General features: G+C 33.6%; 1 protein-coding gene across 3 annotated transcripts; it reads right to left on the bottom strand.

Moving 5' to 3' along the window:
- Nucleotides 1-1,621: 1,621 nt before the first annotated feature.
- On the bottom strand, nt 1,622-14,716 carry LOC111049562 (zinc finger protein 235). Of its 3 annotated transcripts, none has more exons than XM_039429111.1 (5): nt 14,569-14,693; nt 12,671-12,776; nt 11,002-11,114; nt 8,847-8,982; nt 1,622-3,894 (listed from the first exon to the last, which is right to left on the bottom strand). In XM_039429111.1, exons 1-5 carry the CDS (start codon nt 14,581-14,583, stop codon nt 2,717-2,719), a joined length of 1,548 nt encoding a protein of 515 aa, XP_039285045.1. In that variant the 5' UTR covers nt 14,584-14,693; the 3' UTR covers nt 1,622-2,716. The 3 variants fall into 3 exon arrangements, with proteins under 3 accessions (XP_039285045.1, XP_022191353.2, XP_022191354.2); XM_022335661.2 differs by having other exon boundaries at nt 1,623-3,894; nt 12,671-12,797; nt 14,563-14,716; XM_022335662.2 differs by having other exon boundaries at nt 1,623-3,894; nt 12,671-12,797; nt 14,569-14,713.
- Nucleotides 14,717-16,261: the final 1,545 nt, after the last annotated feature.

Below are 16,261 nucleotides of genomic sequence, written 5' to 3'. Positions count from 1 at the left end.
TCATATTATTAAAATAATATGAAAATATCATTTAAAGCTTTGATTAGAAATTCTATATTAACACCTACAAAAATAGTTTTTTTTAATCAACATAGCTGATAAGATAGGCTTATGCCTATATTCTGTTTTTTTCTGTAACTTTAAAAACCATAACTTCAATCAGCCGACATTTTCAATAAAATTACTTTAAAATTACCTATTTAAAGAACATTGTTATTGGTATCTCATATTTCTCTTTTTGAAAAGACCTTTATATTATGATGTATCATATAATGGGTGTTTACATTCATAATATTTGAGTTACAACCTCTCATTTCCTTAAAAAATAAAACTTCAATCAACCGCTATTTTTGATACAAGTATCATAGAACATTTCTATTGATGCCATTTTTCTCATTTCAAAAGGACTTTAAAATAATGTACAACACAATGGGTGTTTAATATTCGAGTTAAAACCTCTAAGTTACCCCCTTATTGAAATTCAGTTGTACGTCAAAAGGTAGAGTATTTGACCAATAACTTATCCTGAAAGTTACAGTATTATATCTGCAACAGTATCCAACTAATTTAGGAGTTCCCATACATATGACTCACCCTGTATAATAATAATATATACGGTAGTTAACAGAGAGTAGACCCAAGAAAGCTGATAAAAATATAGACAAATCAAAGTACCTACACGGTTCTTTTCACTGTCTAAAAAAGACAATATCCAAGAATAGGAACATGCAAAAATGTTATACGTATAACAATAATAAATACGTATAATAATATGCGTATGGCTTTTATTTGTAGTGAGTCCCTGAACAGGTTCCACCTCGCCTTAATAATATCATTTTTAGCTTATTTCATTTTAGTATGACTGTGCATTAGAATTATGGAAATGAAACTTTGTCAAATAATGTGGAATTATGACTTTCTCAACCAAGCAATTCTATTATTTGTAAATGAAATCGCTATTGATTCAAAAAGACAAAACGCTGCACCAGCTATAACAATATTGAGTCACATGGGTTTGATTTGCATGAGAAAGTAACAATTTACACAATCTGAAACTGGTAAACTTGTCAAATGAATTGGTATTTCAATATTGTCCGTAATTCTTTTTAGATGAGTAGGGCTACACAGTCTAAAAATCTATCATAAATGTTTACCTACTATCATAAATGTTTACCTATCTACCCTGTTTCTAAACAGGGTAGTTTTGTTTTGATTGATAAAATGAAACATGAACATTAAGCTGAAACATGGACAATTTTAAACAAGAATGAGAGAGCGTTGAGGTCGTTTGAAATAAAGATGTTCAGAAGAATATGTGGACCAATATGCGATAAAGGAATCTGGAGAGCTAGGTATAATAATGTGATTGACGAAGCAATAGGAAGAGAGAATATTGTTCGCTCCATAAAGGAAAGACGAATTGAATAGTTGGGACATGTGGTAAGAATGGGGGAGGGGAGAAGCCCATTAAGAATGACGAATGAAATGATGATCGGAACTATTGTAATTGTGTTGTTATGGAAGCAATTTTTGGGAGAAATCCTGTATGCTTCCATGTTTTTTCATAAATAAATAAATAAAACCAGGATGATCTCCGTGTGCTGAGAGTGGCGAACTGGCGGAGGAGAGCACAGGAGCGCGATGTACGGAGGCGCCATGTTGAGGAGGCCAAAGTCCACCCAGGACTGTAGAGCCAAATAAACTAAACTAACATTGATAAAATATTTTTTAAGGTATTGATAATTTATCTTACGTTTTAAATAGTTATTGATCACTTTATTTTATCAATACATTTTACACTAGAAAGGCAAACCAACAAAGTTTACATTCAAGTAAATTTATAAACAAAGAATATTCATCATTTCTATAAACAAAGAATAAAATAACATTTTACAAATCCTTACAATCGATAAACACTATAACATTTAAATATACTATATATATTATATAACAATAACTTGATTGCAATCATAACATTTTGAGAGATAGTTGTAAGATAGACTTTTTTATCCAGTTGCACAAAAGTCTATTTATAATTATTATTAAACGAAAATCCAAATTAAATGCTGTAATTCACCCCGAAGACTTCTGCTACTGCAAATATTGACAACAGGGTCAACAGCTTGATGGAAATTCGATGAGCGCTACTATTCAAAAATCATTTGTCAGCCCGGGAATCGAACCCAGTACCTCCTAATTGCCGGTCAGGAATGCTTACCCTCACAACAAACTGACAATCTCCGGATAGCAGCGCTCATTTTATACGAAGCCATAGCGACCAGACCATTCCATCTAGCTGTTTATCCTATTGTCAATATTTGCATTAGCAGAAGTCTTCGGGGTGAATTACAGCATTTCATTTGGATTTTCGTTTAATAATTATTAATTCATTAGCATTTGAATAATTGCAATATCTCAGTAATTTCCATCTGTAGAGGGTCTTAACTTTATACCCCGATTAAATACTAGAAGAACCAATCAGAGAAGCCTTCTTCTCAAGAGCCTCCTCCGATTGGTTTTCGTGAAATTTAATCATAATTAAAATTTAACAGGCTTTTGTGCAACCTGGCCCAAGACTAACCAAATTAAACATCACACTGAGATAATTTACAAATAATAATCTCAAGTATTTTAAAAGAAAATGTTTCTATTCTGTTAAGATGCATCTTCAATTACTCTAGATTCATCTCCAATGCATTTTATTCATAGATGTCTTTTAAGATGCACTTTCAGTTGATTGGAGTGTGACGACCATTGATGATTCATCTCCAGTATGTTTTTTCCGATGATTTTTCAAAAGATTTGAGCGAATAGTAGTGAAATCACAAAATTCACATTTGAAAGGTCTTTCACCCGTATGTTTTCTCATATGCACTTTCAAACCGGTTGCTTCAAAGCATTTATACTCACAAATTTTACAGCTGAAGTTTTTCTCACCTGTATGTCTCTTAACATGCACTCTTAACTGACTTGAATGTGAACACGTATATTCACAAAATTCACAGCTGAAAGGTTTTTCGCCAGTATGAACTTTCATATGAGCTTTCAAACGACTTGATTGCGAGCATGTATAACCACACAATTCACAGCAGTAAGGTTTTGCACCAGTATGTGTTCTCATATGAAATACCAAACGACCTGATTGTGAACACGTATAGCCACACAATTCACAGCTGTAAGGTTTTTCGCCAGTATGTGATCTCATATGAGATTTCAAATTACTAGACTGCGAGCATGTAAATTCACAAAATTCACAACTGAATGGTTTTTCGCCCATATGTGTTCTCAAATGACTTTTCCATTTTCTTGTATTAGTACATGTAAAGTCACAAAATTCACAGTTCAATGGTGTTTTGCCTATATGTTTGATCAAATGAGTTTCCAAATCATTTGAACTAGCACATGTAAAGTTACAAAATTCACAACTGAAATGGTTTTCGCCGGTAGGTCTATGTTGTGTTGTCAGATGCAATTCCAAATTGCTTGATTCCGAGCAAGTAAAGTCACAAAATTCACATCCAAATGGTTTTTTGTCAGTATGTTTTTTGGCATGCCCTTTCAAACTGGTCGAGTCGGCGCATTTGTAGTCACAAAGTTCACAGGAAAACGATTTTTCGCCTGTATGTCGTCTGAGATGCCTCTTCAAATTACTTGCTTGAGTGCACGTAAAGTCACAATACTGACAGCTGAATGGTTTTTCGCCGGTATGTGATCTCATATGAGATTTCAAATGACTTGAATAAAAACTTGTATAGTGACAAAATTGACACCTAAAAATGGGTTTTCCAGAATTTTCTCGAATTTGTTTTTCCAGGTTTAGAATCCTGCTAGTTTTATAGCTACTCACAGTGCTGTGGTCCTGTTCTTCTGAACATTCTTCAGCTTCTTGATCCGCTGAAAACATACAGAAAAACAAAATTATGGATGGTGAAAAAACATAGAAACTTACTACAAAATTACTTAAACAGGAAAACTGACAATTAAATGAAAACAAATCATGACGGGCTTATTGCATGTTGACATACAAACTATAGTGAGGTCCACGTTATATTTATTTATTTATTTATTTATTAGATAGAGTGAACAATACAATAGTCGGAAAAGAAAAAACAGGCCATTGCCCAAAACTTCTTCAATTTCCTGATTTTGTCACAAATCGTCCAAATATTATATAGGTTATGTTCACTTCAATTTCAACACCAAATCTTCAATCTGAAACTATGAATCAGAATAAAACAAAGAATTTCAAATTTAGATAGATTGATAATAAAACTTCAAATATTCACAAAATATAGAATAAAATCACTTAAATTTTGAGCTCGAAATGACAGTGGAGAAAGATATGAGATCAATGTTGCCGATCCTTTGTCGACGGTAGCTGATACAGGTTTATTGATGTAATACTGTTCATTCTAGTTTGAAATAATCAATTATATTTTACTAAGCAAAAAATTATATTTTTCAATAATTTCATAATGAATTTTCATAACAAAGATGAAATATTTTGTTAAATAATTATTCTTCATTGTTGAAAGACGATCTGGCAACAGAGCAAAGCGAGAAAGAGATAGCGCTATCCGCTTTGTTGAATGATAGACAAGGATAGCAATACCATTGCTAATCAAACACTGCCATTATAACGTGGACCTCACTATACTAATATCAGTAGTCAGGTGGTTATTAGAATAGGAAAGTATCAAACTAATAAAGTATTTTAATAGGGCTAATTGAATTGTTTAATTATTATGGAAATAACTGAACTATAGTGAGGTCCACGTTATAATGACAGTATCTGATCAACTTTGGTTTTGCTATCCTTGTTTATCATTCGACAAAGCCGGTGGTACTATCCTTTTCTAGGTCCAAAACGATGTCAATTATGTATTTGACAGTGTAGAAATATAATTAATTAATACAGAGAATCGGCATCGCTATTCTTCTATCTTCATATACTGCCATTATAACGTGGACCTCACTATAGTACTCTTTTTAAACTATTTTACATAAGCACTACTAGTTTTAGCACTCAAGCCTTTTCCAAGTGTCAAAATTAATTTATAATAATTAAACGATCAAACTGATAGCTTGTATTCAATCATGCAACAGGGACCAGGGGTCCTTCTCTCGAAAGTCAAAATTTATTACATATTCACCTATGAATTTTAACGAAACAGGTGACGACTGTATATTCACTAAAGTGAGTTCCACGTTATAATGGCAGTGTTTGATTAGCAATGGTATTGCTATCCTTGTCTATCATTCAACAAAGCGGATAGCGCTATCTCTTTCTCGCTTTGCTCTGTTGCCAGATATAATTGATTATTTTCAACTAGAATGAACAGTTAATATTACATCAATAAACCTGTATCAGCTACCGTCTATAGAAGGCATTGACAAGACGGAGGATCGGCAACGTTGATCTCCTATCTTTCTCCACTGCCATTATAACGTGGACCTCACTATACTTTGTCTGTCAATATGCAATAAGCCCGTCATGATTTGTTTTCATTTAATTGTCAGTTTCTCTGTTGCCAGATCGTCTTTCAACAATGTAGAATTAATAATTAATTAACAAAATATTTCATCCTAATTATGAAAATTCATTATGAAATTATTGAAAAGTATAATTTCTTGCTTAATAAAATATAATTGATTATTTTAAACGAGAATGAACAGTTTATATTACATCAATAAACCTGTATCAGCAACCGTCTATAGAAGGCATTAACAAGACTATATCGGCAACGTTGTTCTCCTATCTTCCTCCACTTCCATTATTTATTTATTTATCACATTGTGTACACATACTTAACATGAGGAAAGACACAACAGGCTCATGCCCAAAACTGTCCCATTTCCAATTTATACTATATACTGTCCAAATCAAAAAGTTGGTTATGTCACTCTCACTTTTCAAAATACAATTTACACTCTTCAATACTCAGATAAACGTGGTCTAGCAGTATAGTGCAACTACAGTTAAAAAATAAAGATAAAGACCTCTGTATAGTAACTGTAGTGAAACTAGCCATATGGTCCCTAAGTTAAGATACCATCTCGTGGTGCGACTACTTTAGCGTAATAACGAACTAGTTAATTTTAAGAACATCTTAATAGTGACTAACTTGTTACTTCTAGAGAACATTATTACCCGGTAACACAAAAGTCTGTTGACTTCTAATCCCGATTAAATGCCTCGCGAGCAAATCAGAGAAGCCTCCTCTGAAAAACCTCCTCTAATTGGTTCTCGTGGAATTTAATCATGATTGTAATCGAACAGGTTTTTGTGCAACCAGGCCTATGTGTTTTTATAGTGACATAAGATTCCTCAATCATATGTTACTAGATAATCCATTATTTTATGATTCACTTTCAAAAATTCAGGAGGAACATTATGGCCATCTTTAGTGTAACTATAGAAGAACTAGAGTATGGCCATGATTATAGTCTATGAAAAGGATATCTATGAAATAATAAATAAAAAAGAAACTGCGGAATCCAATCATCAGATTGCTTAATAATTCAACAGCATGCGATAGATAACAATGGAAAATTAAGATATTGAAAATAAAATTAAAGAAAATATTAAATTGGACAAAAATCATGATGTGTAAACATAACTTTTTTTGACAATTTCTATCTAAATTTGGGAAAGGAACAGTTTTGGGCTTTAAGCCTGTTGTTCCACTCCCAATCCTATTATATTAAGCGAGCAATTTCTGTATATCTGTTTATATTTTTATATCTGGTTATTTATGTTCAACGGATCTCGAAAACGGCTCTAGCGATTTCCACGTAATTTGGAACATTGTTTATGATATAAAAATTCGATTGCACTAGGTTTCTTCCTTGGGAAAACTCGCTGAACGACATTAAAAGGAAAATTCATCCTTGGCTGAAACAGCTGACACTTTCGTCGTCTGTGGATAGTAAAAAGTGAGCGAGTGATTCTGTGGAAAATCAAAATATCGCATCCCCGAAATTCATAAGCAGACGTATAGCCAGCTGTAAAATATAAACACGATCATCTGTTTATCAATAAATAAAAATAACGAGCGAAACTCGGTGCCCCGATATTCATTCATAATTGAGAATGATATTGTATGTATCAATGTATTAATAAATAAATAAAATAAATTCCGAGAGACCTGGCTGACTCAGGTCTGGTGTCAGAGTTTCCAATTCACACCTCATCAATTCCAGCACCTCTTACATGACTCAACGACTGCTTTTAACAGCCGGGACCGACCACTTAACATGTCAACTCTGACTTTTAAGCAGCCCGGGGCCGACGACTTAACGTGTCAATTCGAAACACGGGAGTGGCCCCCGAAAAAATTTCTGGCAACGCCGAGATTCGAACCCGGGGCCTCTGGTTTACAAGGCCAGCGTCTAGGCCACTCGACTACAGTCACTCCATTATTATGGCATAAATGAGAGGCACAACACTGGCCCATATGAATAAAACCAGAGCAAATACTCATGAGCAAGAGCATGGAGCATAAGGTTTTGCTCATGAGCAAAAGGTAGAAGCAAAAGCATTTGCTCATTTTTATATGAATAAGCTTTATCTTATGCTCCTGAACTCAGGAGCAAATGCTCACGTATTTTAAAGATTTTTCATCAGCTGATTCGATTTTGTAGCCTTACTTTGTTTTTATAGCTCACGGAAGCACTAAATATGCAAATAGGAGGCACCACTTGTGTTTGCGTCGTCTGCTCTGTTTTCTATTTATGAATAGAGTTTTAGGTTAGTTGAGTTTAGAATTTTGAAATGATAGAGTTAAAAAATGTCATCTCTATATAATCTTCAGCACATTCTTATAATATCAATAGCCTTCTTATAATGGTCTACACTCTTATCTTCTTAAATGCCTATTTCCTATTTTGAGGTGGCTATCTTTATATCAGGTAGCTATCTTTTGTACGGTATTTATTCTTTTGTAGGAATAATGGTGACATATAATCATGGTTGAATCTAAAAAGAGTTTTATAGTTCTCAACTATTTGTTGTGATCGTATCTGGTATAGTTTCCTCTCCCTCATACGAATTAGTTGAGCCATTTTACTATGAGCAAAAGGTGATAAGCTGCTCTAGACTAGACTCACCTTTTTTGAAGCATTTGCTCATCGAAAAAATAGTTTGAGCATTTGCTTCAAATTTTGAGCAAATGCTCTAGTTTATTCATACAATTTTGAGTATTGGCTTTTAATTTTGAGCAAATGCTCAAACTATTTTCTTGATGAGCAAATGCTTCAAAAAAGGTGAGTCTAGTCTAGAGCAGCTTATCACCTTTTGCTCATAGTAAAATGGCTCAACTAATTCGTATGAGGGAGAGGAAACTATACCAGATACGATCACAACAAATAATTGAGAACTATAAAACTCTTTTTAGATTCAACCATGATATATGTCACCATTATTCCTACAAAAGAATAAATACCGTACCTGATATAAAGATAGCCATCTCAAAATAGGAAATAGGCATTTAAGAAGATGAGAGTGTAGACGATTATAAGAAGGCTATTGATATTATAAGAATATGCTGAAGAATATATAGAGATGACATTTTTTAACGCTATTATTTCAAAATTCTAAACTCAACTAACCTAAAACTCTATTCATAAATAGAAAACAGAGCAGACGACGCAAACACAAGCGGTGCCCCCTATTTGAATATTATTATAGAGCACTTTATTCATAGAAAATGAAGCAAATGCTCCATTATTTTAGAAGTATAAGCAAATGCTCAACTTTATTCATATGGCCCATTATCTCTTCTTGTTTGAGTAGTCACAGTTAAAATGGAATCAAAATAGGATAATAATGATAGAATGAATCTTACAATGTATTTCTTCTTTGATGAATACTTGAAGAAATTGTCCAGCTGGTTGTTGGCAATTATCATCATCATCATCATCATCATCATCATCATCATCATCACTGATTGGAGTAACTACGTTGCTGCAATCGGCCGCCATCTGCAACATTGAGATCACAACAGAATTAAAACACTGTCAAGTGTTTGACTTAATAAACAGTTTGAACTAAATTGAGGTCTTTGAGAAAAAGCCGAGTTATATGGGGGTCAAGCTCTTCAATCACCTGCCAATAGACATAAGAAATAAAATGATAATTCTTTATTTGGTTTAATATTGATTGATGTTGTATGAATCTTAAATTCAGCTTTATGTATATCTTTAATTTATTGTTATTTCTTAGAATGGAATATTTAGTTGGTTGAATGTTAATTACTGTTAGCCTATATTATAATATTGTAGGATCATTTTCTATATTAATATTAATGTATAAGTGAATAAGTTATATTAAGACTCCACGTTGGCGTACAAGTTTTCTTTTGCCGACGTGTAGCACAAAGTTGTCAATTTCCTTTCAGTTGTATTCTGTATATATTTTTGTGCAATAAACGATTTGATTTGATTTGATTTTGAAAAATATGCATTTTTGCTCCTTGTTACGAAAGCTTACTAATAGTTCTGTGAACAGTAGACCTCATGCAGTATTCTCATCCACAAGTACCTGATTGAAACTATAGACCTTATGGAAATACAGCAATAGACTGGCTTCTCCTCATTCTCCTCACATCTGTGTAATCACTTGTCAGCTGATTTATGATGAATAATTTATTCTATAGTCTGATTATTTTTACTCTAATATTGGCGTATGAAGGAGGCTCCTTTGTCCTTTTATATAATCCTTGAAATGCAAAATTTCCAAATACCTTGTATATACGTCGACGCGCAATTAAAAAAGGAGCATACCTGTCAAATTTCATGAAAATCTATTACCGCGCTTCGCCGTAAATGCGCAACATATAAATATTTAAACATTAAGAGAAATGCCAAACCGTCTACTTGAATCTTAGACCTCACTTCGCTCGGTCAATCATCTACTTTTAAGATAGGATCAATCAGACTATAGAATTATTACTGATAGTATTTAGTTTTATTCATGATTAATTTTTAAGATTGCAAAGTGATGATATAATGTTATGACGATACACTGATATTGTTACAAGCTATTTGTGCAGATTGTGTAAATAAAGAATTTCAATTTGAATCCACGTTATAATGGCAGTATTTGATTAGAAATTGTGTTGCTATCCTTGTCTATCATTCGACAAGCAAATAGCGCTATCTCTTATCAGCTCCTCAACGTTGCCACATAGTTTTCTAACAATGTATAAATGCAATAAATTAGAAAAAAAATATTTAATATCAATTATGTAAATGTATTATCATTTAAAATATGAAAATTCATTATTAAATAATTGGAAATGGAATATTTTGAACAAGAATGAACAGTTATTACTGTTAATTAAGAGAAATGCCAAAGCGTCGACTTGAATCTTAGACCTCACTTCGCTCGGTCAATTATAGTTTAGAAGAGTGTTTTACTGATAGTCTTTTAGTTTTATTCATGTTTAATTTATCAGATATAACGGTATTAGTTATCTTCTATGGAAGGCAGTGACAAGGCGGAGAATCGGCAACGCTGTTCTATTTTCCTCCAATGTCATTATAACGTGTATCTCAATACACAGTGAATCAGTAGGAGTGACAGAAGCTGCTATTGGAAAGTACCATCACGGAAATCGACTGTTTACGTTTGATTATAATGAAAGGTTTAGTTTGATTATGATTAGTTTGTTTAGTTCATTTTGATGATGTACTTATTGTATTAATCAATAAAGAATATAAAGATTATGATTGAATGATAGAATGACCTTTCCATTTCATGACATGGCGAAGTGTGGACAGTGATCTATACCCTACCACTTGTAGAATAATATCAAAATGATATGAACACTTCCAAGTTATCTCAGATAAGTTGACAATCGAAAAAATAAAAGTAATTAGAGTTCGACATTATTAAAAGGTGATGAATGAAATAATAAAATATAAATTCTGTTGTAGCCTACTCTTCTATAGTGTGGTTCACGTTCAAGTGTATTATTAATAGCTGATCTGTCCACCTACTTGTGTTGCATTGATTTGGCCAGCTGTGCTGCAAATAGGAGGCAAAATATTCAGTTTGTCATTCACAGTGTTGCGATCTTCGTCTTCTAAACGTTCTCCAGTCATTTGCTCAACTGCAAACATAAAAATGCAAGTTATTCAACAATATCAGGTTTTATCAATTTAGACCCATAGCCACGCTAAATAGTCGAGATTCCTTCTTGTACAACCCTTAAAACATTTTCAGTTAAGCATCTTTCAGGATGACCAAACGTTCCATTTTTTACCGTCTTGGGACGTCCATCAAATGTCCCAGAATTCAGTTTGTTGAACGAGCATAGCGTAGTCCTATTTTAAGATTCAAGATTCTTTATTTGCCAGAAAAGTTTACAAAATGTATAAGCTCGTCATATGAAATAAAAATACAGTGTAGCCTACATGATGGAAGTCTATATTGACTTTAGGCTCAAATAGTTGTCCGACTGTGTGTGTTTGACAATAGTTTTCGAATGCTTCATCAACTTCTAATAATTTTCACGTATTATAAGAATCATTATCTATATATATAAAAGCGAAATGGCACTGACTCACTCACTCACTCACTCACTCACTCGCATAACTAAAAATCTACCGGACCAAAAACGTTCAAATTTGGTAGGTATGTTCAGTTGGCCCTTTAGAGGCGCACTAAGAAATCTTTTGGCAATATTTTAACTCTAAGGGTTGTTTTTAAGGGTTTAAAGTTCGTCTTTTAGCGTATATATTCTTCTTCTCCCAATCTCTTAATTATAATTGAAATTTCCATATCATATGATACTATAGAACTATAATCTAGATAGAGTACCTCTTCGAAACAGTTGTTAACTGGCAACTAAATTAATAATTTTGTCAGGTTGGCATTAAGTTGAGTTGACTTTGTTAGGTTGGCACCAAGTTGAAGATTTAAATGCATTTATCGCGGAAAAATTGATTGGGCACTGCTACTTCAATCCTGGGAATATTATATTACTAGCCGTCAGGCTCGCTTCGCTCGCCATATCCGTTTAGCCAGACGTTTAGTCTGGACCCCCGACTGGATTGTTCTAACATATGATAAAAATGCTCAAATGAAAAATGCAGGCGAGCGAAGCGAGCCTGCTGATATCATTCCTGGACGAACCAGTCGGGGGTCCAGGGGGCGGAGCCCCCTGGCTAGACGGATATGGCGAGCGAAGCGAGCCTGACGGCTAGTATTATATATTATGCAAATCTATAGTTTGTTGGCCAAACTTGATTCACTCAGTTGTCCTTTTCAAGGATATGATAAGAAACCACTGAAAGTGAATAAGAAAAAAAGGATTGGTAATTATCATTACAATCATAAAATATTAGCTGTGACCAATTTTCAATTGCATAACAAATAACAAACCAGTTTCACCTGCAACTTGAACTATTTATCTTATATTTTCACTGTTTCCAATAGAACAGCTGCTGACAGACTCAGGCCCGGTCGCACAAAACAATTTTAACCGTGATTGGTTCTCGTAGGATTAATCACGGTTAAAATTAACCGGCTCTTGTGCAACCGGTATTCAGTGTCATTTTGAGCGAGTTTTCAAAAAATGCACACACATAGGCTACTGTAGACCTACTGTATTATTGTGTTATTTATACAAACAAGAAATGACAATAATGATTGAATTAATCTTACAATGCGGTTCTTCTCTGAAGTGAACTTGTTCAGTACGTTGTTGGCCATCTTCTTCCATGGCAGTGCTCCACCCTGGAGCTGGATCTTCACCTCCTGTATCGACCTCCTGTTTAACAAATGACACCATCTGAAATATTAACATTACAACATAATTAGACTTTTCGTCCTCGGGGTACTTGAAATTATTTATTCTTCTATTGATGTAGATGAGTTATTGTGATTTCTTTGTACAACGTGTAATTGTATTATTTTATAATTTGCAATATTGTTGTGATGTACTCTTCTTTTCATAATTTCTTATTATGTACTATATAATTTGGAGGAATAAATGAATTTATTATTAATCAAAACTATAAAATCATGTAGAACATTATGATGATCCTCTATGAAGACTTTAAAAGCAAACTGGCTTGTAACAAACTACCTCATGTTGCTTTATTAAGCCCTTATCAAATTAGGATACCAGGCTGATACATCAAGCAAATTGCGGGGAAATATAGTTCATACAATATAAATTTCGATTTGGAGGGATATTTCAAAATTCAAAAAATTATTCCTGTACCAAAAATCAAGTGGCAAAGCAGTGTGTGATATCATAACCTTAACCTTTGGGCAATATAAACTATCAAAATTTTTGGAGAGAAATAGTACATGCTCAGTCTTCTTTTTCCTTTAATGTCATAATTATATTATGATTAAAGTATTTTGTACAATAAATTAATAAAAAAAATAAATAAAATAAATATGCGGAGCAGAGAAAAGTGAAAATACAGCGGCGGCGATGAAACCGCGCTAAAGCGGTCAGCGTTCTGTAGTTTTTTTTTTTTTTTAGTGAGTGTTCAAATGCTTATGATACGCTCACGTAGTTTCCTCTTTCAAAGCACTGCTGAGTCTAATCGACAAATTGGCAACTGCGCTTCTTTCTATGACTCATAATCATGATTCATCACTGTAATCGGCTAATCTCCCTCCATTTCCCTGCTCCGCAAATTCCTACAATTCAAAGTTGTTTTGTTTAGACTATTATTCTCATTGCACTCATATCACACTAGGCAAGGGAATCATAAAGGGGTACCACATTTTGGTGACCGGATCCGAACACCAGAATTTGGTGTATCAAGGGACTCTATTGATTTCTCATTGGTGTCTCAGATTGCTTCACTTAAGTGTTCAGTGTTCTATGTTATAAGGTGGCTTGCAATGTAATACTATACTATTTCAGGATTTTTGTTAGTATTTAACTGTGTATCATGCATGATTCTACAGTTGGTGGCAGGCCTTACAGTAAGCTATTTATAGTACCGTCATGTTCCGTACGGTAACGGTATTACATAGAGATGTAAATCATTAGCTACGACATATTCTATTCACTTTAACGACTCTCACAAAGTAAAAAAGAACATTTTTCTCTGTGCGACTTTTATTTGAACTGGGTTTGGTTAGGTAGGTTAGGTTAAATTAGTGATTGCATTTTCTAATTTAGTCTGACCTTGGTCTGCGTTTATTTCTATTTGTCCTGACAGTGATATTACTCCTGTTTTTTTTATTAATACTAACCATATTTGATTATTTTTTTTTTAATTATGAAACAGACAAGGTTTTTATTTGGTAGTTTGTATAAAAACTTCAAACAACAATACCTTCATTGTTTTGTTGAATTTATGATGAATGGCACCAGCTGAATTAATTATTATACCGTAGGCCTACTGCAAACAGTGCAAAGCATGACAGAAATGTTTATAACCGAATTTGTAATCAAATCCAAGAGTAAATATAGACTAAAACCTATTATTGTTTTTAGTTACAATAGGACAATACTTATTTAGGTCAAATAAGATGTGCACTTACCAAAATTAATTTAGCCTTTAGTAAAGAAGTATGTAGTGACTTACATTTATATTGCTATCCGCCATTCCTACTCAACAGAACCAGACGATGAATAAATTCAGCAATGGATAAAAAATTATGGGAATGGAGAAATTAGTTTAGAAATAAAACATGTTTATTTTTTAATAGCTGGACCACACACCACAGCGAGCCGATCACGTAGTCTGTTATGTTATTAGAGATGTGTCGTTCGGTCATGACCCGTTCGAATTGAACGGGTCATTAAGGTGAACGAGTGATCCGGATCACATTTATTCAAAAAACCCGTTCATTTGACCCGTTCACCAACTGAGGTAAACCCCTGTTTTTACTGTCTTTACACATCAACTGTGGTGAACCTTTTTTTTTTTTTTGCTTGTTTATAGGAAAGCTATAGAAAATTAACCGTTCAATTGAACGGGTCTTTTTGAACGGGTCGCGGCAGTGAACGTGAACGACTGACCCGAATCAGTAAAGTGATCCGAACTTCCCATCTCTATAATGTTATGGCTGTCGGTAAATCAGCTGATCATGATCATGTGATGATTATGATGATGGCGAGAAAACATCGATAGTGGATGTTTTCAAAGCATCGATATTTTGCACTTGAAAACATCGATGTTTGTAGCTCGATATTCTGAACAATACCGATTTTTGATCCTTTATCATGACTGTCTTGGCTCATATATACGGTAATCTACTGTATAATAGTAATTCTTTGAGGATGATTAATCCACTCTATTGATAAATCAGTTTCAGGGAACATAATATATTCAATTATTATACATTTTCCGTAGGCCTACTATTCTTGATAAAATTCATAGTTACAGAAGAGCTGCATATTCTACAGGGTGATTTTTTAGTCATGTTACCCTATTTTTAATACATGGTAATTTTTCCCTAATAAAGGGAAATTTTGTTTTGTTGCACGAAGTTGGTAGCCCTACTCACTCAGTATACACAAGGCAGTGCGAGTTTATTATCCTTAAGCTGTGTAACATTTTGTGATGATTCCGGTCGTGTTATGAACAGAATGTATTTTACCATAGAACAACGGGTTTTCATTCTGAAACAATATTTTGCTAAGAAATCGATTACTTTTTGTGGGGCTACATTAAGTCTGAGGTCTTCAAAAACAATCCTCACAATATTGATGAACTGAAAGCCAATATTACAGACTTAATCACGAATATTTCCAATATAACTCTGAAAAGGTTTCTGCTAATATGTGAAAGAGTCCGAGCGTGTATAACCTCAATGGGTGGACATTTTGAGCATATGGTGTAATAATTTCAAGTAACTAAGAAATGTGAATAATAAAATATCAATTTTCTTTTGTAAATAACAAATATTATTTTTTTATTAATACCCAAATTTCCGTTTATAAATTAAATCAAAAATTGGGTAACAGGACTAAAAAATCACCCTGTATATTATGCTCAGTCTTATATTATCACATGGTATGGCATAATATATACATTTTATATTATAATAAAAATGAATACGGTAATAATGTATTATAAAAATAAAATTTACACTATAAAACTTAAGGTTGGCTCGAATAAGTCATGTGGAACTGCTATAAGTCTTCTTCCCGAGTCTATACGGTAGGGGTTGCTGTTTTCTGGTCAGCCGCCAGCAACCATCTCTTTCCTCATATTCACCGCCATCCAGCTCCATACCCTGCCCCGCCACACACAATCCCTCCATCGTCTCCTCGGCCTT

This window comes from Nilaparvata lugens, chromosome 5 (assembly GCF_014356525.2).
Source record: "Nilaparvata lugens isolate BPH chromosome 5, ASM1435652v1, whole genome shotgun sequence".
NCBI lineage: Eukaryota > Metazoa > Arthropoda > Insecta > Hemiptera > Delphacidae > Nilaparvata > Nilaparvata lugens.
Note: the sequence above shows the minus strand (reverse complement) of the source record. Positions and strands in the feature narration are given on the sequence as shown.

Bases quoted from the DNA above. Each gene is read 5' to 3' on its own strand.
- LOC111049562 (XM_022335661.2), bottom strand. From the start codon at position 14,583: ATGGCGGATAGCAATATAAAT. The intron at 12,798-14,562 runs GTAAGTCACTAC...TTAATATTTCAG, and splicing joins TGGCGGATAGCAATATAAAT to ATGGTGTCATTTGTTAAACA. The intron at 8,983-11,001 runs GTAGGTGGACAG...TCAATGTTGCAG, and splicing joins GCCAAATCAATGCAACACAA to ATGGCGGCCGATTGCAGCAA.